The 22,656-nt window shown below is 52.7% G+C and overlaps 1 protein-coding gene across 5 annotated transcripts in view; it reads right to left on the bottom strand.

Moving 5' to 3' along the window:
* SLCO2B1 (solute carrier organic anion transporter family member 2B1) overlaps positions 1-19,719 on the bottom strand; it is a 45,874-nt gene extending 26,155 nt beyond the window's left edge. Inside the window, exons 1-6 of one of the 5 annotated variants that reach the window (XM_035704291.2) lie at positions 19,363-19,719; positions 6,968-7,098; positions 5,691-5,828; positions 4,131-4,293; positions 1,207-1,443; positions 866-964 (exon numbers count right to left, since the gene is read on the bottom strand). In XM_035704291.2, the coding sequence (XP_035560184.1) occupies positions 866-964; positions 1,207-1,443; positions 4,131-4,293; positions 5,691-5,828; positions 6,968-7,098; positions 19,363-19,378 (784 nt within the window). In that variant the 5' untranslated portion in view covers positions 19,379-19,719. Of the gene's footprint in view, positions 1-865; positions 965-1,206; positions 1,447-4,130; positions 4,294-5,690; positions 5,829-6,967; positions 7,099-11,204; positions 11,707-19,362 lie in introns of those variants that run through there. The other 4 variants (XM_025458989.3, XM_025458988.3, XM_025458987.3 and 1 more) reach the window with 4 other exon arrangements.
* Positions 19,720-22,656: the final 2,937 nt, after the last annotated feature.

A 22,656-nucleotide genomic window follows, 5' to 3' on the forward strand; every position in this document is an offset into this window, starting at 1 on the left:
AGGAATCCTCTCCTACTCCTTGCAGGGCGCCAGAGCTTGGGGACCCTTCCCCCTCCCACTCCTGGTTGCCTTCACACCAAGCTTCAGTCCCACTCCTTGGACCACCCCAACCACTGCCTGGATCAGGGACTGCTGTTCCTTAAGTGGTGCCCTCGGCACAGGTTCCCAGACTCTGACGTGGTCAGGACTGGAAGGGTCCTTCGAGGTCACCCAGTAAATTTCCCAGTTGAGGTAGGCCCAAGCTCACCAAATCCTGCTCCAGACGTTCTCTCCTGCAGGCTTCTCTGTTTCACCTGGGTCTTGTTCCCCCTAAAGATGGGAGCTCCCTACAGCCCAAGAAAGTATGTGCCCCTGTCTGCCCTGCAGTGTATCTGAGCATGGGCTGGGGTCTGGGGGAGCTCAGGGATGGGACTAGGTGAAGAGGTGTAATAATAGTGATAACACGACTGCCCATCTGATGGTGTTCTACAGCCTCTCTTCATCTCTTACTGGATTCTGATCACAGCTTTGGGAGGGGGACAGGAGGGAGAGTGTCTCAAAAATGAGGAAGCTGCAGGACGCCTGGGGGGCTCAGTGGTTGAGCATCTGCTTCGGCTCAGGATGTGATCCCGGGGTCCTGGGATCAAGTCCCACAGTGGGCTTCCCACAGGGAGCTTATGTCTCTGCCTCTCTCAAATAAATAAATAAAATATTTTTTAAAAAATGAAGAAGCTGAGGCTCAGAGGTTAAGAGGCATGTCCAAGGTCAGTGGGATTGCTGGGATTTGAACATGAGCCCCCTGGCTCAGTGTCTCCTATGAGGCCAGTGCTCAGTGAGCTAGCATCTGTGTGCCCCTGGGAACAACTGTGTGCTCTTTGAGGCTCACCTTCTGGCATCCGGTCGATGTCTACATAAAGGCGCAGCATGAGGCCGCCCAGTCCATAGGCCATGCCTGGGCCCATCATGGTTATTGCAAATAGGATCCCTGCAACACGAAGCCTGCATTAGGCCCCTCTGGCCCTGGCTTCCCTCAGCAGATCAGTGCCTGCCCAGTTTCCAATAGGCAAGAGCAGCCCATCTTCCCTGGTCAGGCCCAGGAAGCTCCAGGGCTTCTCCAGGCTTTACTGACCAGACAAGGCAGAGGTCAGGAACTCATGCCCAGCCCCTACCTGGTCCTCGCATCCTCCTATTCCCGAGCCTGGACCTCCCTCCGAGCCCGGTACTTACCAAGGTAGAGAGGCGAGTTGCTGTTGTGGGCAAAGTCATCGATGTAGGAGATGCCAAAGGGCTGAATGGGCACACTGCCCACACCAAGCAGGGTCTGTGCCATGAACATGATCCCCACCACAGCCAGATGCTGGGCCTCCGTGTTGCTTGAGCAGCTGCTGTTGGAGGGGGCTGGGGTTGGGGCTGGGACCAAGGTTGTGGGCTGGCACAGAGAAGCCTCATAATCCTGTGGCATGTCTACTAAGAGATGATAAAAAATATAACGATAGCTAAGACCCTTATACAGCATGCACTGGATGCAAGGTACCATTTTAGGTGCTATGTACACAAACCATTTGACTCCCTCCCTCCTGACAAACTTAGGGGATTGATGCTCTCATTACCCCATTGCACAGATGAGGAAACTGATGCTAGGAAAGGCAGAGCCAGGATCGGAACCCAGGCAGCTCAGCTTCAAGTCCATACTCTTAAACTACCTCATGCCACCTCTCTGAGCAGAGATATGGGGAAGTCCCATGGCAACTGTGGATTTTGGGTGGGGTGGGGCTGTCAAAGGAGATTGGGTTTGAATGGGACCAAGAACAAATAGATTTTTCAAGAGAGAGAAGGTGGGAGGGGTGTTCCAGGGAGAGGTCACAGCACAGTGAAACCCAGGGGCTTGAGAAGTTAAGCATGACTGACTCACAGAATGTGAGCAACAGGACTGAAGGCACAGCCAGGCCGGGGAGGGATGCTGGGGCGGGACGGTGGAAGGCTCTAGTGTGCTTGGCCTTCATTTTGGGTGGGCTCAGTGTCAGCTCAGGACACAGATGCAGAGTTCAGTAAAGGAGAATTTCTTAATTTAGTAGCAGACAGTTGCTCCCTGGAGCTCACCAATATTTGGTGAGCAAACCTAAAGAGACCCTCGTGCTATTATTATTCCAAATATGGGTGGCCTTCTCTCTGTGGCCTGCCCCGCCTTTTCTGGCAGCCAGGACTCTGAGAAAAAGCCACATGAACCAGGGTCAAGGACCTGGACCTTCAAACAAGGTGTGTGAGTTGAAGACTGGGAGACTTTGACAGAGGCCCTCAGCCCATCTGGGCCTCAGTTTCATCATCTTTCAAAAGTTTCCTAGAATAAGAAGTTCTACGGAAATCCAGAATTCAGAAACAGAATAATTCAGTGATCCGGAGTGGGACCTCGGGGGCCAAGCTACCTGGACACGTCATGGCATCACTAGCTGTGGGCCTTGAGGGGATCCCCCTCTCTGTGAACAGCGGTTTCCTCACCTGTAAAATAGGATGCTGATAACACCTACGGCTGCAGGGCCGTAAACATGAAGAGTGCCGAGTGCCACCCATGCACAGCACCTACTAGACGTTAGAGGTCATGATTGTTATGGGGCTCTGGCTTCTTTTTGCACCCCTGTGAAGTACCTCGCAGGTGGCCTGGTGCAGAAGTATTAGCGATAAAGACACGAATCCATTATTGGATGAAGAATGAATGAATGAAATAGTCTGGGATGCCAGAGCAGGCTGGGTGCTTGGACGTTACCGAGCCTCACCTGCTCACCTGAGACAGGCTCAGGCTTTCACAGGGTGCTCAGGGCAGAGGGATGTTGTGTGATGCGGAGGGTGAAGAAGTGCATGACCCTGCACAGGAAAAGCTCTGTTAAAGTGAAAATTCTGCCAAAGTGAAAACTCTGTCAAAGTGAAAATTCTGAACCCAGAAATGTGGGGATTTTTCCCCAGCATTCCAATCAGGGCTTTGACAGCTCTCCACTCAGGCCTTGAGGACCACTCTGAATTGCTCACGTACACTCTCTACTTTCCCACTTCATGGCCATTGCTCTTGTGGCTTCCTGCACTTGAAACACCCACCTTCTCCTTACACTCAGGACTCTGCTAGCTCTGTCTCCACCCCAAAGCAGAGCTGCCCATGCCTCTGACCTGTGCCTCCCTGGGAGCTTCTTGGGGCTGGTCATAATACTCCACATTACCACTCCTGGGCCTGGCACAGAGTGAGAGCTCTGGCGTGTGAGCTGATGGGAAGGCAAAGGAGGCCATGCTCTCAGACAGCCCTCTTCCCCTGGGAAGGCTTCCACGCTAGGCCAGTCCCTGTGCTTCCTTCCTCACACAAGTGACACACTGCAGGCTTTTTTTTTTTTTTTTTTTTTTGCCTCTATCTCCTCTTCTGGGAGCTCTCTGGAAGCAAGACTGAGTTCCTTGAGGGGGTCTGACACAAAGTAGGCTATACTGAGGGTTTGTTAGGTGGACCACTAGATGGATGGATGGATGGATGGATGGATGGATGGATGGATGATGGATAGATGGAAGGGTGGATAGATGGGTGGGTAGCTGGATTGGGTGGATGGAATATTGAAGGAATGAAGCTCGGGCTGCTTGGGTTATTCTCCAAGAGACAGGCATCTACCTGTCCAGTTGACCCTCAACAAAATCTCACTGGGCTTCCTATCTAAAATTCTTTCATTTTTTAAATTTGTTTATGCACTCATTCATTCTTTCACATTAATGTCTTGGCTACTTGTGAGGATTAAATACACTAATACACATAAAGTACTTGGAAGAACAGTGTCTGGTACAGCATGAGTGGTATGTGATACTATTATTATTCCACACACATTTCCTGAGGATCTACTGCATGCCAGGTCCTAAGGTAGGCTGTGTTGTAAGTTTACCCCACCTCAAAAACACAGTGACACATAAGCAGGCCCTTACTAAGAGGGACCCGGAGGGTTTCACTCGTTTGCCCCAGAACAACCCCACTCCCAGGACTTCCAGAGGGACCCACCCAGAATGGGACCGAGGGAGTGGGGAGGACCAGCAAGTGCCCCAGGAAGCTGGGCCCATCCTGACCAATGGGCCCTGGTGCATAGTACCAGGCTCCTCACGTCCATCTCCAGCCCAGCCCTTCCTGCTCTTACCGGGGCTAGTATGGTCGTAGCGGTATGGCTCCGAGATGAAGTGTGGGAGACTCATGAGCAGGCCTGCCAGGGCCACAACGACAGCCCCATAGCCGATCAGTCGGGGCCGGTGTACCCGGCTGCCAAAGTAGCTCACAAACACAATCAAGGCTGTGTTCCCCACCTGCCAAGGGATGAGGGGACCCATTCAAGTGGAGCAGAGCCACCAGAGGCCAGGACCACCCCAGCTTCTGTCACCAGTCTGGTGTTCCCATCAGTATAAAGGACTAGCTAGCTGAATGAGAATCATTTGGGCACCTCTTATATGGATTCTGGGTTCTCCTAGGAGGGGCCCCAATGTCCCATTAGGGGAGAGAAATGAGGGCAGGGTGGACAAGGCTAGAAGTTCGATTTCATGCTGGAAAACAGGCTAGAGCCCATGTTGGAACAAGGAAGAGTCAAGGAAAGGGTTTTTAAATTTCTGGGGTATCATGACTGAGACAAATAAGTAAGATCCGAAGCCAGAGGACTAAGGCTTGGAATTTCAAGCCTTAGAATAAAAAACTGAGGATGTGGGCACTGGAGGGGCCTTGAGAACTTGCAGGGCAGGGGCAGGCTCTATCGCCAGAAGCTGGGGGGTGCTGCCCACACCACTGCTTCTTGGCTGTTATACTCACTCCCAGCCCCAGGCTCCTTACTACTGGAGGGGGGCAGTATTCACAAGACAGTTGGTAGGAGGGCCAACTCTGAGAAGGGTGGCCACTCTCCATTTTATAGGGGAACACTGAGGCCCAGAGGTGGGGGATGACTTCCCCCAGGTCCCATAGCTAGGTAATGACGTTTCCTTCCCACCTCTGACATCTGGGGGTGAGGTCTGAGGAATATCTGGGGATGCTGTGTAGTTTTCAGGCCTTGGCTTGGAAGAAATGTGACATATCATCCCAAGGGGAGAGACTCACACAGAAATCTGGTGTGGGGTAGGGAGGAAGAGACTTCTCTGGACAGTGGCCTTCTCTGAGATGGAAAACATCTGGTGGAGGAGGTAGGGGCCATAGCTGGATCCTGATCTCTAAAGCCCCCCAAAGCAGCTTGTCCACTCCTCGCTGCTTGGCTGTTGGCCCCAGACTTAGGGATCTCTGGGCAACTCTGAGGAGACACTCATGCCATGGTATTGCTCCCTCCCCGCACCACCAGTGGTCCCAGAGTCCTGCCTTTGATCTAACTTAAATCTTACTGCTATTGAAGTGACTTCCTCTGATTTCTTCCTGGGACAGGCAATAGCCAGGTAAAGGCTCCAAAGGGAGAGTGGGTGGTAGGGGAATTCCCACACCCCAACCATTCGCATGCCCCCAAGGGCAGGACCACCGCCAGTACTCTGACATTACAAGGAGGCAGAGGTCAGTTTCTCTACCAGGACGAAGAGGAGCTGGCTAAGGAGATTTGGGGAGGAAGCTGTGATGGGGTTGCCTGTGGCACTAAGAAGGGAAGGGTTCATGTCAGGGTAGTGAGAGAGGAGGGTGAGGAGCTGGGGGTGAGGGTCTCCCTCAACACCCACCCCTGTGGCTGCACCAGGGCCAGTACCTCATTGAAGGCAGCCAGCAGCCCTGAGGTCTGACTGGAGAGACCGAAGCGCTTCTCCACTGTGGAGATGGAGCTCTTGAGGTAGCCGGAGATCATGAGCTGTGCGAGCTGCAGCAGGCTGTGGCACAGGACGAAGAACTGCCGGGGGGGGGGGGGGGGGGGGGGGGGGCCAGGGCGGTGGCAGCCGGCAGGGGAGCAGGGAGATGGGTGGGGGTTCAGCCAGAGGGAGTGGGGGTTAGGAGACAGAGTTGGGGAAAAGGAGGAGCAAGGAACAGAGATGGGGAAACAGAGTCAGAGGAGACAGACACACAGGAGAGAAAGAGAGGGAGAGGTAAGAATAAGAGGTGGAGAGAGACAAGAGACAGAGACACAGACACACAGACACACACACACACACACAGTGTTATTGGAGTAGCCCATGGCTTCTCCTACAGGCCTAAAAATGATACAAGCTGTCCTAGGTATATCCAGGGGGTCACGGCGCCACCTGATTCCCACATGATGGGGAGTTGGGTCTTCCTGAGGCCAAGAATGATGGGAGCCACTCTGACCCTCAGAGCTCCCCTGGGCTGGACTGGACCCCCTCCCTATTTCGCCACCCGCCCCTCTCCCTGGGAAGCTCCCCTCCACCCCAGCCCACCCATTCCTCCCCCAGCGCTCCCCTGGGAGAGCACTTGCAGACACAGAATCCTCAAGTTGCCCACCCCACCTAGCCCTGCCCCGAACATCCCTGCCTGCCTCCCGGCAAGCTGGCAAAATTCCCAAGAGAAGAAACACTAGCTTCAAAGAAGGGGGCTGGTGCCGGAGCTTAAAAATATTCACTGTTTTTCTGAGTCTTGGTTTCCTCTTGGATAGAGCAAGGACCACATCCGCACCACTCAGGGCTACTGTGAGAACTGAGTAAGACAGCACGTGGCACAGACCCGGGCACCCAGGGATGCTTGGATGTTCAGGGCTGCCCCGGGAGGACAGAGCTCCCCAGCAGTCATACGGACTCAGGACTCCTGAGGTCCTTTTCTTTCCCTCTGGGGCAATGGGAGGCAAGGAGCCTGGTCCTCCACTGACACAGAGCAGCCCTTCTTTCTTCGCTGGAAGGAGGGAACAGGTGCCCCACATCAAGCTAAATGCTTTGGTAGATTATCCCTGTGGTTCTCACAGCCGCCCATTCTGCAGATGAGAAAACTGAGGCTCGGAGAAAGGCAGCAGCTTGCTTGGAGTTACACAGCCTTCCCTACGGGGTTCAGATGGCCCCGCTCCCGGCAGGCCCCGAGTGATACCTTGATGCTGTAGAACACACTTGGCCGCAAGTCCTGAGGGTTTGGGCAGGCTTTGCCTCCAGGTGTGTCTTCCACACTCATCATGGCCTTGGTGTCCTTGTCTGGCATCTGGGCCTCCTCACCCACTGGCCCTGTGGGACAGACAGCAAGGAGGGGAGAGTGGAGATGGGGTCTCAGAGAATGGCCCTGACCCAGGTCACCCAAGGTGTTCCGCGGGTTGGCGACAATCTGAGAGTCTGAGCACCTTCAGGCTTCCTGAGGCCCAGCGATGGGAGGACCCTTCCTAAGAGGGTATGTGGCCCATGTAGCCACGCTAGCCGGATCCCAGCTGGGACCACCTGCCTCACATCTTCATTCCAATCCCAGCATAACCTTCCTTCTAGGGAGAAGCTGCTGGCCACACTATGTAGCCTTCAAGCAGGGACTCCGGCTGTAAGAACACGCAGGCTTAGCCCCACTTGGGCCTGTAGTTGTGAGACACCGGTGCTCCTGGAGGCTGAGTCTGGCTGTAGGTCTGTCTGGCTCAGTATAGGTTCACAGCTTTAGGATCAGGTACAGGGTCAAGGCTCAGTCCCTAGTCAGGGCATAATGGCTTTTCCTGGGCGTAGTTCAGGGCAGACACCAGCACCCTCCCCGGAACCCAGAGCTACCTAGCCCAGTTCCAACTCATACATCAAACCATGTTGCTGATGCGTGCAGAAAGATCATCCCATGTAACCACCTCCCTCACCCTGGACAAAATGAACTCCCCAAGGGTGGAGATGACTCAGGAGGCAGAGGTGTGGTTAGAACCTGGATCCTTGGCCCCATTAGGCATGTCTGGGTTGCTCCCTGGTAACCATGGTAACCATGCCAGTATCCCACTCACTGCAGTGAGAGGAAAGCTGAACTCCCTCAGGGGCATCTCCTAGAGTCTCCTGACATTTGATCTCAGTGAGGAGCTCGGAAGTCCAGCCTTGGGAGGCTCCACCCTTCCACCTAAATGGAAACCGGGCCCCCTTAGCCTTCCTCCGGTCCACTTCCCGAGGAAGCCTTCCCCATTGTTTCATATGCTTCTTAACCTGGCAGGAGTTTCCCTTCATTCAACAAGCTCCTTCTGGGGTCTGGAAACCGACTCAAGGCCACCCTTGACCCAGGCAGGAATGTGGGGATTCTCCATCTCCAGATCCTGAAGGCAAACTCAGAAAGGAGCCATAGAGGCCTGGCACCACCCAGCGAAGGGTTTGCATTCCTCACACAAGATAACTGGGAGCCTGAGGAATTGTTTTCAGTTGAGGTTAATTCATCATAAACTCCATCCTTTTAAAGGACACAATTAAGTGGTTTTGTTATATTATAAAAGGCATACATCATCACTGCTAATTCCAGAACATTTCCATCGTCTCAATAAGGAACCCCACACCTGGTAGCAATCCTCCCTCCTCCTCCCAGTTCCTGGTAACCGTGGATCTATTTTCTGGGTTTGCCTATTCTGGATATTTAACATAAATTCATACAAACGAAATAGTAAAATACGTAAGTTTTTGTCTCGCTGCTTTCACATAGCCCAGTGTTACAGAGCACATCAGTATGTCATTCCTTTTTATAGCTGGATGATATTCCACGGTACGGACATAAATCACGTTTTGTTTGTTTTGGGGATTGTGAATGTTCACATGTTGTACACATTTTTGTGTTGACATATGTTCTCAGTTCGCTTGGGTATACAGCCAGGAGTGGAATTCCTGGGTCATATGGCAACTCTGTTCAACTTTTTAAGAAACTGCCAAACTGTTTTCCAAAGTGGCTGTGCTGTTTTATACTCCTGCCAGCAGTGTATGATGGTTCTAATCTCTCCACATCCTTGCTGATACTTAGTATCGTGTCTTTTTTGATTATAGCCACCCTAGTGGGTGTGAAGTGGTATCTCATGCAGTTTTGATTAGCATTTTCCTAATGACTAATGATGTTGAGCGTTTTTCGTGTACTTATTGGCCGTTTGTGTACCTTCTTTGGAGAAATGTCTATTCAAAAAGCTTAGAAATGGAAGTGTGTGTGGCTGGGGAAGAGTGTCTTTGGGGGACATTAGTATGTAGGGAAAACAAGGAGATATTGAAACAAAATCCACCTGACAGGGAGGAGATAAGGGGTTGGCATAGCGAAGGGACAGGCTCTGTGGAGGTCACTTAGAAGGAGAAAAGGAGGTGTGGGGGGGAGGGTCCCAAGCGAACTTGCCCAGAGGAGATTGGTAGGCCCATTTCCAAGCCCTGGTTTCTCTCACCGGCATAAACGAATCCCCTACTATAGCACGGAGGCTGAGTTACCTGCTTGACATACAGCTACGCCTTCATGTGCAGGCTCTCCGTGTTCCTGAAGGCTCTCCACACCTCTGGGCCTTAGCACTTTCATTATCTCTTGCACCTGAGGAGGACACTGAGGCCCAGAGGTAACAAGCTCTGCTGGTTAGCGCCAGTGTAGGGACTCAAGCCCAGGTGTTAGCCTCAACATCACGCCATGCTCCTTGCACAGGTTTGATGAGGGGAAGAAGCACAGCACTCTTCTCTATTGTGGCCTAACCAAACCTAACCAGGCCACCTGAAAGGTGACAGTGCCAACCCACCAGGGGGCCAGGTCAACCAGATGATGAGGCTGAATCTGGGAGGGCAGAAGTCATGGGCCAGGAGGCCCAGCTCTGAAAGAAGTCCAGGATATAGATAAGACAGGGGGACAGAAGATCGGTGGACCAACATAGAATCTTCTGCCTTCCTGTGGGCTAGTCTTTAGCTTGAGCCTCCTGATGAAGGAGGGAAGCCATGGCCCCTGGGAGCTGAGAGCAGCCATTGGGTGGTCAGGTGGTCACAGAATGGGGTTGGTCAGGCAGGTAGCCAGGCCTCTTCAAGCTCTTCTTGTGGGCTGAGGCCTCTGAGTAGACCAGCAACAAATAGTCTGACTCTGAATAAGAACAAAGCGCCCCTCAGAAGGAGAGTCTTGAGTTCAGGAAAGTACATTCTCCTCCTGTGACATCTCTGAGGACCCTCCCATCCTGTGAAGATTTTGTCAGGGGTCACCCCCTCACAGATGAGGGGGCAGGTGGGCATGAGGGGAGAGGCATGGAGCTAGACCCTAGGAAAAAAAATCCCAGCTTGTTTCTCTCCCAGGTGGGCAACCAGGTTTGGAGGCTCCAGGTAGGCCAGGTGTATCCTAGGGCTGGAGCCTGCTGGGAGGCAAGGGGTCTGTGTGCCTGTCAGTTGGGGACATGGCTGGCTTTTCACTCAGGCCCACTCATGTCCATCAGCTGGTAAGTCATTGGTCTGGCTGTCTCTTAGGAAACTTGTCTGTTCAGGCAGGCTGAACTAACTAGCTGACCAGTCAGACAGTTACCCTGAACGTCTGTCAGCCTGAGATCTTCAGTTCAAAGACTCTGAATGTCTGTAAGGCAGAGGCTCTGCCTCTAGCTGCCCCCTCCAGAAGCAAGAATCAGCATTCCTCATACCAGCTGAATCCAGGGTGATGAGGACCAAGGTTTCTGAGAGCAGCCTGATGGGGAAGGCTAGATTTCTCTGCCTGTTCTTTGCTGGAAAGTCTCAAAAGTCCTACCTCCTCCAGCTACCTCCCAGCTGCAAACAGAAAATCCAGGCGGATGTGGGACTGAGCATTGGGTTTCAAAGTCCTCAGACCTGGGTCTGAACCCCAACTCTGCCAGAAGCTGTGTGAATCTGGACATGCCCTTTCATTTTCTAAGCCATTGCTTCATCTGAAAGATGAAAAGATAGCATCTACCTCAAGGAGGTGAGCCATCTAGCACCTGCCCAGCCCTGAGACACAGTAGGCCCCACTGAAGACAATTACCCTCCCCTCTCCTGATAGCTTTCAAGTGCCTCCAAGGCCACAGGGCCCAACTGAACCCACTCCCTTCCGCAGGTCCTTGGCCTCTCCAGGTTAACGCCTTCTTCTAAGAGCATCATTCTTCCAGCCCTAGATTTTCTCTGCTTCTCATCCAAGCCCCAATTTACCACCAGACTTGAGGACCTGGGACACCTGCCCTCCATGCACACTCCCTATCTTTAGAAGCAATTGCCCAGGTTTGGATCCCCGCCGGCTACAATCTTGCTGTGTGGCCTGAGACCAGTGGCCCCTTTGCTTCCTCATCTGCAGTGCAGGGATTGTAATCCCCACATCCCAGGACAGAAAGCGCCCACTGAGAACCAGATCCTTCCACCCAACATTCAGCCTGAACACTAAAAGCCTGAAATCATACCTTACCGTCTGTATTAACTTGGCCTTGCAGGTCCACTGTCTTCATTAGCATTTTTCTTCTTCCTCTTTCTTCCCAGACTGACCAGCTCAAACAAACGGCTTCATTGCTCGTTACCTTCTTAAAGACCCATCAACTCTTCACGGGAAATCATCCACAGAGTGTGCACCTCTGATTCTTTGAATGTCTCCCCACAAAAATCCTTACCTTGTTATTTCTACCAACAAACTGTTGTATCATGATTCTTACCCAATCTCAGTTGAGCCTCCCTCCCCTGCCTTCCTCCCCATGCTTACGGACTAGCCTTCAAACAAACTTTCAGTTCTCGACAAATATTGACCTTACCTCCCCACTCTGAACCACTGCCAGAGCTTTGAGAGCCGTATTATCCCTCATCACAGTAAACAATGGGCTTTGTCTTATCAGTGGGTTCTGTTGGTCATATGTGGGGAGCCAGTGCAGACATCATGCACAGCAGGTGTGCAGTAAATGTTGTTTATTCCCCATCAGGCAGCCAGTCTTTCTGTCAGCTGTCTATTCTGCTGCAAACTCCCCCACTGGCTTCCATACTTGCTTTATGACTGCAAAGAGCATTGCCACATCTTGTATTTGAGAATCCAGAGGAACTTCAACCCAAGAGGGCTGCAAGGTGGGAGGTTGGGAGACCCAGCTCTCTGGCTCACCCTAATCCCCTACAGGAAGTGTCATGGGGGAGCTTGTCCTAGGTGCTCATCTGAGGGGCTACCATAGACCAAACAATACTACATGCTAGGCTGGGCTGGGCTGAACTTTGTCACCCAACCTCCTAGCAACCCGTAGAAATAGCTGCTGTGATTCCATGATGCAGAGAAGAAAACAGGCATAGAGAGAGGGAAAGCAACTTACCCGGGGTCCTGGGGCCGATAAATGGCAAAGCCTGGACTGGAACCCAGGTCTGTCTGACTCCTGGGCCCCCGGGAACAACCACGAGAAGGTTGGTTGCAAAGATGGCTTTAGAACAAATGAAAAATAATCCCCACATAGCCATTTCTTGTTCCAGCCTGGCTTCCCTTTTGTGCATTGTCAAAGGTAGTTTTATAGGGGAAGAGTTGGCCATTCCACCAGCTAATGCTTTGGAGAGCCAATCATTCGCTGGAAAGTCAACAGCCTCTTCTAATGGCCTCAGAGAGTGCTGTCAGGGCAAGGCTGGAGAGGGAAATAAGGCAAGAAAGATATGTGGCAACATGAGTCCCATACCCCGGGGACTGGAGTATGGTGGGAGTTGAGGACTCATAGACAAGACCCAGATTTGAGCTTTCAGGAGAGACTTGCTGGGAAATGCCAAGAAAGCCTGTGAGGGTTCTCACATCCTGAGGACCAAGGAGGGACAAGACAGTGGCACTTTCTCTCCAGAACATTCCAGCCTGTCTTCAGCAGAGAGAGCAAAATCAAAGATCATTTAGACCCAGTATGGCCTTGGGCCAGCAGTGAGACTTCTCTGAATCTCTGTGAGATAGGAATATTAAGACTTGCCTCTCAAGCCTGTGTGAGGGTCACACAAGATAATGTCCGTTGTCAACACCAGGATATCCTGCAAGGTGCAATTTTGTCAGCCTTTGCTCCAAACTCACCAAGGAATCTATTTCCATGTCTGGGCCCCAGAAAAACTATATTCCTACCTGTGGAGACTCAGCCCTGGCATCACTCACTCACCTCTTCCTGATTCCTGAAGCAACACAGACACCCATGGATGCCTCCCTCTGCCACTTCTTGTCCTCTTCCCACCCCTACCCTATCCCACCAGCTGCATTCCAAGGTCTCTCCCCCCTCCCAATAACTTCCCTGTACAAGAAAACGAAAGGCCTCTCCCCCACACCCTTTGCCAAGGCCATCAAAAGAACTAGCAGAGATAGACTATAAGGTAGAGGTTACAACAGGGAGGCCCTGGCCAAAAGCCCCATGTGCAGTGGTGTGGGCTGTGCACCACAAAGTGAAGGGTGCTATCTGGAGTCGTGCAGCGCACAGGCAGTCCTGCCTGGTGGCACATCTGGCTTCTAGATGTTTTGGGGGGCTTGCACAATGCTTGCTCTCTGAGTGTTTTTTAAGTTAATTGCCAGAATTTAAAAACAGGAAATTTCACATAAAACTTCAGATTTTTGCTTTTTTCCTGAAATAGCCGCAGATCTGGCAATACTAGGCCCACATTCTCATATGGCAACATTCAGCTGATCTGAGATGCTGGGCCTGCACGTGACAATTTGCCCTGTTAGGGTTTCTTTGTGGTGGTGGTGGTGGTGGAGGTGAGGGGTGCCTGTTTCGCGTGTTTTCAGGGACCCACTTCTTCTGACTGTGACTCCACAGCAACATTGGGCCTGAGGAGTCCATTGGACAGGAAGCCAGGGCTGGGTTAACCCTTTGCGGGGTGAATAAACAGGGCCAGAGAAGACCATGACTTGCCCAGGGTCACCACACAGAAAGAACTGGTCTCTGCTGGTTCTAGAAGTGACAGTGAAGATTCATTCTGCACCTGCTGGGGTCTCAGAGGCCAGCAGCTCCAGTCCTTGCCCCCAGGGAGCTCCCAGTGTACATGGTGGGGGTGAGAGGCAGACATCTAATGCAGAATCCCAGGGATATGCATTCACTGATGTAATACAAGGAGTTTCAAGACTATGGAAACCCAGCAGAGGCCCTAGCCTAGATTATGAGGTTTTGGAAGGCTTCCTAAAGGAAGAAACATCAGATAAAACAGCAGAAGTATCAAAGTACAAAGAATGTTCAGGGAACAAATGGTCTGGCGAGGTTGGAGCACTGGGGCCAAGGTGGGGGTAGATGGGTGAGGCTGGAATGGTTGGAGGAGCCAGGCTATGATGAGCCTGAATAACAGGTCGAAGGGCTGGACTTTGTTCTGATCCCAGGCAGAGATGAGGTCTGATTTGGCCACCTAGGAAGACCTCCATGCCTGTGTGGGAAGAGTGGAAGAGTCAGGTGATAGGCAGGGACAAGGGAGAGGGCAGGAGTGGGGTCCAGGGCTGCGAGTGACCATGGGACCTGGGCTAGGTCATGGCAGTGGAAAAGGAGAATAATGAGCTGAGGTACCACAGTGGGGAGGGAGGATGGGCAGGACGTGATGGAAGATCAGCTGTGGGGAGAGGGGGCAGGAGGCCGAGGAGTCCTAGGGGCAAGGGTGGAGTGGGGAGGAGCGTAGCTCTGCATCTGGGTTTGTCACCATTGAGGGTCAGGATTGCAAGGGGGTGGTGAGTTCAGCCTTGGCCATGGCCATGGTTGAGTTTGGGGTGGCAAGGGGGCACCAAGGGAGAGATGTCTAGGAGGCTGTGGGCTCCAGGAGAGCTCATGCAAGAATATGGGCTAGCGTCAGCTCCCTGGCTGTCTGGACACAAGAGTGGAAAGAAGGTAACAGTAGCCACAAGTGGGCAACTTGCCCAGCGAGAGTGAGACGCCTCCGCCATGTGCCCCATCTGAAGAGAACAGAGCGAAAAGAGAAACCTACACTGGAATTGTGTTCAGGTGCCAAGGTGGGGGGTGGGGGACAGAGTCACAAAGGCGCCAAGATGTTTTTGGAAAACCTAATAGCTTCCAGCACTGACACACCCACAGCCCGAGCCTGGGAAGGGAAATACTCCCAGAAGCAGATATTGGGCAATCTGTTCCTCATAACAATGACATACCTCTACAGATACCTCTCCAGAAGTGTTGGAGTAGAAGGAGGCCAGCATGGCCAACCTGCTCCTTGAGCTCTTCCTACCTCCTAGATGGCTCTGTATGTCCTCGGCTTGCTGCTCTCTCCTGCCTAGCTCCTGCGGCCCATGCCAGCTGTCTTTCCTTCTGTAAAACCCTTTCCTGGCCAGTTCCCTCAGACTCTCCTCCGAGTTGCAGTGCTCGTCAGTCTCCTGTATTGCTTATGTCCCCCGATGAAGCAGTCAACTCCCCAGCGCAGAACCTGTCCCATCCTGTGTCCTAATGGACCATATCCAGTCCCACTGAAACCCTCTGGGTCAGAAGACTTTGGATTCAAATATTTGCTTTGCCACATCAGATTATGTGACCTTGGGCAGCTTAGTCAGTCAACGTAAGTTTCAGTTTCCTTCCCTGGAAGTGAGAGAAGAGGCCCCATCTCATGGGGTTTTGTGGAATTGAAAGAAAATGCCATGCCCGGTACAGTGTAGTCCTCAACAACAGTTGGCCCCCTCCTTTCCCACCTCATCTGCAACATGTGAGTTCAGCCACCAAGCCTCAAAAGGTCAAGGCTTGGGGCACCTGGGTGGCTCAGTGGTTGAGCATCTGCCTTCGGCTCTGGGTGTGATCCCAGAGTTCTGGGATCCAGTGTGGCATCGGTTCTCTGCAGGGAGCCTGCTTCTCCCTCTGCCTATGTCTCTGCTTCTCTCTCTGTGTCTCTCATGAATAAATAAATAAAATCTTAAAAAAAAAGAAAAGAAAAGGTCAAGGCCCCTAGGAACAGCTCCTGTCTCATCCACCCCTAGTGAACATTATTCTTTGGCCCCGTAGATGATTGCCATTCCTCAAAATCATCCTATTCCTTTCACCCCTCTGCCTTTGCACGCACTGTACTCTCAGCCTGGAGTGTCCTTCCTCCCCAGCGGACCACTTCTCATCTTTCAAGGCCTGGTTCAGCTTAAAAACATGACTGTTGAATTGAGCTAAGCTGAGTGAGGGAGAAGACAGGGCTGGAGCATGGGAATGTGAGAGGAGGGGCCCAGGTTGGGTGGGGGTGCTCCGGTTCCCAGTGTGGCCGAGTGAGCTTCTGGAGAGGGAGACTCAGAAGCACGAAAAGCTTGGTTGTCATCTTTGAGAAATTCCACCTGGCAGGACTTTGGGGGGTCTGTTGGGAGGATATTAGCATGCTTGAGGTCTAGCTCTTGCAGGCGTCCCAGCTGTTGCTTCTTGAGGAAGATCCATGCAGGGTGGGGGAGGAGGCCAAGCACTTTCTGGTGGTTTCCAAGCTGGGTCAGGCACCCTGTACTGGGACTTTCTGTTCCCAGTTCCAGCCCTGGCTATCCCATCTAGACCCATGATGATCTTAAAAACAGTGAAGAAAGTCTGGGGGGAGGGTGAGCCCTGAGCCCATAGGGAATTCAGGCCAGTCTCCTTTGGCCTAAAACATGGAGATTGAGGTTCAGAGAGAGGTGGCCATTGGCTTTGGCCATGCTGCCTCCCAACCATGAGTCCCGGCTCATCTCTCTATGTGCTTACATGTCCTCCCTAGGGCCCTATTATACCCAGCTGCACTCCATCCACATCATGAGTCTCCTGTCCTCAACTAGGGCAGGTTTTCAAAACAGGTTGGAGGGAAGGAAGGAATGTCTTGGGGGAGGCATGAAGTGGAGGGAGGACAGCTTAGGTACTGAGACTTTCCCAATGCCTCGTGTCTGCCCAGCCTTTGCTGAGATCTGGGGCCCCAAGGATGGATCGAATCTGGCCCCACCCGCATGGAGCTCCCTTTCTGGTGAGGCAGGCATTGTTCTCCATCATTTCAAGCATTGGTGCTTAGGGCTCTGGTCTGCAGCCCATGAGGGATGGCAGGGACAAAGTTTACTTCTTTACTTCTTCCTGACCCCAGGGTGCAGCTGAAGTTCAGGCTGGCACCCTGGGGATAGCCAAGCCCCTCTAACACCGATGGGGAGACCTGACCCTTCCCTACAGAGGCTTCTGCTGCACTGCTCCTTCCAGAGACAGAAGACTGAGCTTCTCAGTGCAGGAAGAGACCAGATGACCACCTTGGACAACCCCCTCCATCTACTGCCCAGAGAAAGTGAGTCCCAGAAAGGGACAAAAGCAGACTGGGTGTTGAATGCCTGGCCCCTGACTGTAGGGTCTAGGCAAGCTTGCCATCTGGTTCACAGCTGCCCGATATCTGGCCCAGTAGGCAAGGCCTAGCCTAGGAGGAAATAACTATCCCCAACCCTGCTCACTCCCCAGTCACTAGCACCTAGAGAATAGTTTACTTTGTCTGGAACCAGTGAAGTGCCCAAGTGGGTAGAATCTCACTAGTGTGGGGTCTATGGAAAACAGGAGGGATCCCCAAGGGTAATGGTAGAGAGAGGAAAGAGCTCTGACATCAGGACAATCTGGGTTCTGGCCCCCACTCTGCTGCTTCCTTGCTGGGTGACCTTGGTAAGCCACTTGCCCTCCCTGAGCATTTGTTTCCTCAACTATTAAAAAGGGTGAGAGTATGTCACTGCATTCTCATAAAGCCAGTGACGCAGACCTCAAATTTTAACCCAGGGCTGCTGGTTCTTTCCTTTCCCCTACTTATCTGCACTGGAGTGACATACTTTGAACCCAGGACGGCTGGAGAGCAACAGAAATGATATGAGGAACAAGAAAAGATGAACCTCAAAAAAGGGAAGTCAAGCAGCATATGTGAGAGAGGTTACTTCTAGTTGGGAGAATCAGTCTGGAAGGCTTCCTGGAGGACTTGATGTTTGGAGGAGTTGGCAAATGACAAATTTCACCAGAATGGCTGAAGAAACGTAGACAGATACCTTTCTGGTAGAGGTAAAAGCTTCGAGCAAAGAGGCAGAGGTAGGAAAGGGGCCTCTCTGAAATCATAAAAGGGGAATGGCCTTGGGAGATCATTTTCTCCAACTCCTCCCCCACAGACAGGGAAAGCTGTGCCTCTTGCCTAAGGGCACGTGGTGAGCTGGTGGTAGGGCTGGGCTGAGAGCCAGATCTGAGCCTGACTCCTCTCTCTGGTGTCTACCCCTGGCCAGGACAGCTGACCCCGCTCCCTCAGGTGAGCTGGCCCCTGCTCTTCCCAGGCTCCAATCTCTATACCCTGCCCCACCTGCATCACCACATCCCTCAGAGTGCCCTCAGACCAGAAAGAGCATGGGGGAAGCCTGGCCTCAGCTCAGGGTGGGGCTTAGGAAGCAAGGCCAGAGGTGGCTTCTGGTGGCCATGTGGGCAGTGGGGTCAGCCTCCTGCTGTCTGTGCAGGAAGTGAGGACAGCTAGAGAATATTCCAGAGCCCTACAGGGGTCAGAATAACAGTGGGCTGTTATTCTGCACAAAACAGCCAGTCTCTAGTTTCTTCCCATACCTGTAGGGTCACCAACCCTCCCATCCTGTAGCAAGCCAGAGCTGATGGGGAATTTGTTTTGTCAGTAGCCCATCTCTAAACCAACCCACCCAAATCTGACCTCATTGTCATCTCTCCGGTGAGGCCCCCAGAGGATGCATCCACCCCACCCTTCCTGCTGTGCCATGGTCCCCAGCCCTGCCCGCAAAGCCCTCACTGCCGCACACACGAGCCAGGGAGCAGGTTCAGTCCTGCCTGAGTGGGTGTGAGGCTCACACAGGCAGCTGGAAGGAGGCCAGAGGTGATCACCGCAGGGCACCCCACAGGGCACCCGGTCTGAAGATCCTTTGTTTCCTCTACCTCCCTCGCCTGCCGCCCGCCAGCACAAGAAATGCCCAGCGGGGCGCTCCGTTCCCAGAGCCACCGCAGCCGCCCTCTCCACCCTCTCCACGTGGCGCTTGTCACACTCCAGGCCGGGCTCTGCGAGTCTCTCTCTGAATCCGCGTCTCTTCTGTGCCGATCTTTCCAATTCTCTGAGGCAGGTGTGCCTGTCTGTCTCTGTCTGGTTCTCTCGCACGCGCTCCTTTGCTTCTCCCCTTTCTCCCGGGGTCTTCTTGCGGCTTTCTCTCTCTGGGGCTGACCTCCTCGCCTGTCCCTGCACGCTCCTGCAGACACCTGTTGGTCTTTGCCTTCTCCTCTGTCCCAGCCTTTGTCTGATTGCGTATCTCTAGACTTGCTGTGTCTCTGACTACGCTTGTATCCCCATATTTCTCGGCTTTGTCTGTCTTTATCTCTGCTCGATTCAAAGAGGGAACAGGGCTTGGTGAGGAGGAGCTCGAGTGGCCTGAATTTCCATTGTCCTCTCCGGGTCTCTGTCTCCTCAGGGCAGATAGGCTGGGTTCCCTGCCTCCAGCTGAGTAAACAGCGTCCCTTCCTGCCCCTTCAGTCATTCACTCATTCATTCAGCACACTTTCGCTAGGTCTGGTCTTCTGGCGGGCTCCGTGTGGGGAACTTCAAGGCCCCCACCCCACCCAGTGCACCCATATTGGCTCCTCACCCTCTGCACTGGAAAGGTAGCCCCCAGACCCTCTCCCAGTGCCCCTTTTTAATTTCATCCGCACTTACCTATCCTGGGTCCCATGGTTTTTGGGGTGCAGTGAGTTCCACCCCCGATTTCAATTTCAGGAGTGGGGCTGAGCTGGAGAAGGAGTGAGACCTTGTCCGGGGCCCCTGGAGACAGCAGCTGCAAGCCACAGAAGGGAGGCAGCAATGTGGAGACTCCAGGCACTTAGCCGATGCTGCTCAGGCCACACTGGACAGCAGCCACCTCTTCTGAGAGGAGTTAGGAATTCCCAAAAACTTGACCCCACTCCCCAAGGGCCTGCCTCAGCCTGACACTTGTCCCTTCTCTTTCTCTCTGAATTCCTCTGATCTTTGGCTGGGACAGCCCAGGGCCAGACTGGTGCAGGAGGCTGGGTTTGTTTCGATCCAGCCCCGCTGCTGGGAGGAGGCTGCTGTGTCACCTCCCCTCAGCTGTTCCTTCACATCCTCTGGCCTCAGCATTCCCCTGGATACTTTCTGTTCCTCTGTTAGCAGTAGAGGGCTGGTGGGCAGAGGGAATGTTGATGGTTTCCAAGCCCTCATCTCAGTGAGTCTGGATTCTCCAGTTTCCTCTTGCGCTCTTGATCTCAATCTGTCTCCCACCACCCTCTCGTCCCCCATCACAGAAATGTTGTCGCCCTCCATGAGCCCTGCAGAGAGCCTCTGTTCCCCCAGTGTGCCCCTTCCCAGAACCCAGGTCCTCTCAAGATCTCACCCCCTCTCACTAAACCCCCATCTCCTCTCTGAGCACTGAGGATCTGGAGCAAGGAGTCAGTCCATTCACCAGGAAGCACGATGGCCGGCCCCCTTGAGGGACTCATCTCAGCCTTGTCATTCACTGGCCACGTGGTTTCAAACAGGTTTCTGCACCTCTCAGTGTCATTTCTCTCATCCATAAAGAAGGGACAGAGGGCCCCTCACTTGTAGGGCTGCTGTGCAGGTTCAGCAAGCAAAAGGCCAAGCCTGAATGCCTGGAGCTCAGAGAAGGGAGCCACTGTGGCAGGGCTCAGAACAGAGCAGCAAGAGGAAACCTATCAGCTTGCCTTTGCCAGCTTGCCTCAGCTCTCTCACACGTATGGCCCCACTGTGTCTTCCTATCAGCCCTGTAGTCCAGGTATTTATTCCTCTATTTTACGGATGAGGTCTTGAATCTCAGTAACCACCCAGAGATCACCCAGCTAGTAGGTGGTGGGGCCATGCCTTGAACCTCTGGTGCTAGAACCAGGCTTTTTCCTCTACCCAGGCTGTACTTTCTGAGGAAGATCTTTGGGTTTCCCCAAATCCAAAATGGATCCAGAAGTAAACTTGACCCAATTCTAGGAACAGGGTCTTTGCTGAAATGGGGCTGTGGGTTTGGAATCCAACTTTTAAGGTTCAATGATAAGAGGAATACACATCGACCCCACTTGGCTCCCAGGGGCCATATGAGGATGTTGGTGGGAAGTGGGGAGCATTTGAAATAATCAATGTGCAGCCTGGCACATAGTAGCACTCAATAAATACTTGTTGCATGACCTGTCTTTGAGAAACCAGAAATGTGAATGCATGGCCACTCTACTAGGAAAGGTCAATAGTTGGCTCCGATTGATATAAAGACCAGGTCCTATTCCTGCTTGAGAAAACCAAATTGGTTCTATTTCTCTAAATCCTTCAGACTAAAGTCAGCACTGTGAGTCTTCATAGAGACTGGCAGAGATGCAACCTTCAGACTCTTAAGTGTAGATGCATGGTTAAGAGAGAGAAGGTCCCTATAGGCTTTCTGGAAGCTCGGTTGCCTCCATCTTGGGTTCAGAGGCTTAAAAAATTCTATACATGGATTGGCCTGAGTATACGCTGGGCCCAGCCTGGCTGGCTAAGTTGATCTCATCAATCTTTGGGAGAAACAATGCCTAACACCCCACAAAGCATGGAACATACAATAATCTCAGATATACATGCTCTTCATTTATCACCTCAGCCTCCCTAGGCTGAGATAGCCCAGTGCAAGAATATTCCGGAACTCCAGCTATAGAATTGGAACAGGGGCAGCTACCCAGGAGCTTCTGGGAGTTAGGCTAACAAGGCCTTTGGGTGGGGGCTCTTGGGCTAATGCTGCAGTGAGGTCCCAATGTGGGTAGCCCCAGCTTGTTCAACCAACCTGGTTTGCACCCCAGCTTCACCACTTGGCAGCATGGCATTTGCCGAGCCCTGTGCATTTTACAGAGCCCCACCGTGTGTGTAGATTGCAACACCATCTGCGGATTCCCACAGTTTGCAAAACTTGATGCCTTTTTTTTGAGTCCCACGCTGCTGGCAAAGCCCAGCATGGTTTGCAGAGTTTCTGAGGCCCCATGACATGTGCACAGTCCCGTGTCTCATGTCAAGTCTGATGCTGTCCATAAAACCCTGGGCTGTTTGCAGAACCTGAGGCCTTCTCTTCTTTAAGTCAACCCATGTAGGGGGTTTGCAAGCCAAGAAAAATAGGACACTCTTCATTTTATAGAACTATCTGAATTTGGGTGGAACGGAATAGTGCTGAGCTCAGGACTAGAGACCTCAGTTCTGGTCCCAGTCTGTCACTAACTAGCTATGGGATTTGCAGCAAGTCCTTTCTCTTCTCTAGGTCTCAGTCTTCTCATCTATTAAATGGAGATTGTGACATCAAACCACCCACCTTCGGGACTGTCATGAGTATCACTGTGAGAATGCCCAGAAGATGGGGAGGATGGGGTGGGAAGGGGAAGAGTAGTCAGAAGCTCTTTCCTGATAAAGGCTCCAAACTGCCATCTCAGCACCTCTACTCCCACTTCCCCTCAGCCTGGCAGCCAGGGTGCGGATGTCTATAAATGAGCCCTGGGCTGGGCAGACAAGTGAGGACCTCAGTCGGAGTTTCAGCCTTCCCCACCCCCAGCCACTGCTGGGGTCAGAACCCAAGCTACATAGACACGCTCCCATGCATGGCTCCTTTAATCCGCCCAGGGAAGGCTGTGTCATACTTATCTCACCCACGAGGACCCCGACACTCAGAGAATCCATGTGACTTGCCCAAGCTACAAGTCAAATATACAGCAGGGACTGGGATCTGAGCCAAGGACAGCAAAGATGGACGCGTGGTACCTAGAAGGTCAGAGCAGGAAGAAACTGGAGCACATTTCATGCAATCCTTCCCTTTTTCCGACCAGGAGACCGAGGCCTGGAGAGACCACAGGGAAGCCACTGTCTCTTCTATGGCTTCACTTTCTCTCTCTGGCAGATGAGAAACAGACCCCATCCTGCCAAGGGTTCAGGACCTTATCCCTCTTTGTTGGCACAGCTGTTAGGTCAAAACAGAAAATCTCC

Source organism: Canis lupus, chromosome 21 (genome assembly GCF_003254725.2).
Source record: "Canis lupus dingo isolate Sandy chromosome 21, ASM325472v2, whole genome shotgun sequence".
Taxonomy (NCBI): Eukaryota; Metazoa; Chordata; class Mammalia; order Carnivora; family Canidae; genus Canis; species Canis lupus.